Source organism: Penaeus monodon, chromosome 30 (assembly GCF_015228065.2).
Source record: "Penaeus monodon isolate SGIC_2016 chromosome 30, NSTDA_Pmon_1, whole genome shotgun sequence".
NCBI lineage: Eukaryota > Metazoa > Arthropoda > Malacostraca > Decapoda > Penaeidae > Penaeus > Penaeus monodon.
In genome coordinates, this window is record NC_051415.1 from 28,909,053 (window position 1) to 28,910,265 (window position 1,213).

The window sequence follows — 1,213 nt, forward strand, 5'->3', positions numbered from 1 at the left end:
TCTTGTTTTTGCACTCAAATAAGAGCAGGGGAAAATTTAATTTCTTAAAAAGCTCGACTGGACCATCAGACCATAAGACGAAAGCCAGTTCTTGCGAAGCCCAATCGAGATACCCAAGTCCATCTGCCACGCCCACCAACCGCCACGCCCACCATCCGCCACGCCCACCATCCGCCACGCCCACCATCCCCACGCCTAAAATCCCCACGCCCACCATCCGCCACGCCCACCAACCGCCACGCCCACCATCCCCACGCCTACCAACCCCACGCCCACCATCCCCACGCCCACCATCCCCAAGCCCACCATCCGCCACGCCCACCATCCCCACGCCTACCATCCGCCACGCCCCACCATCCCCACGCCCACCATCCGCCACGCCCACCATCCCCACGCCCACCATCCGCCACGCCCACCATCCCCAGCCCACCATCCCCAAACCCCACCATCCCCACGCCCACCATCCGCCACGCCCACCATCCCCACGCCCACCATCCCCACACGCCCACCATCCGCCACGCCCACCATCCCCCACGCACCATCCCCGCCACCATCCCCACGCCCACCATCCCCATGCCCACCATCCGGCCACGCCCACCATCCCCACGCCACCATCCCCACGCCACCATCCGCCACGCCCACCATCCCCACGCCCCATCCCCACGCCCACCATCCGCCAACCCACCATCCCCACGCCCACCATCCCACGCCCACCATCCCCACGCCCACCATCCCCACGCCCACCATCCCCACGCCCACCATCCGCCACGCCCACCATCCCCACGCCCCACCATCCCCACGCCCACCATCCGCCACGCCCACCATCCCCACGCCCACCATCCCCACGCCCACCATCCCCAAGCCCACCATCCGCCAAACCCACCACCCCCACCCCCACCATCCGCCACGCCCACCTCCCCACGCCACCATCCCCCACGCCCCCCCCCCCGCCCACCACCCCCACACCCACCATCCGCCCGCCCCCATCCGCCACGCCCCCCACCCCCCACCCCACCACCCCCACCCCCACCATCCGCACCCCCACCATCCCCACGCCCCCATCCCCCGCCCCCCCGCCACGCCCACCATCCCCACGCCCACCATCCCCACGCCCACCATCCGCCACGCCCACCATCCCCACGCCCACCATCCGCCACGCCCACGGAAACAGAAGGAGTAATCCCCTTCCGCCTCGTTTATCCCACGCCCTTAT

The 1,213-nt window shown here is 69.7% G+C and overlaps 1 protein-coding gene across 1 annotated transcript in view; it reads left to right on the forward strand.

Moving 5' to 3' along the window:
* LOC119592396 (vegetative cell wall protein gp1-like) overlaps nt 1-1,213 on the forward strand; it is a 15,082-nt gene that overhangs the window by 1,214 nt on the left and 12,655 nt on the right. Inside the window, exon 2 of the mRNA XM_037941218.1 lies at nt 70-861. Coding sequence (XP_037797146.1) covers nt 70-861 — 792 coding nt within the window. The remainder of the gene's footprint in view (nt 1-69; nt 862-1,213) is intronic.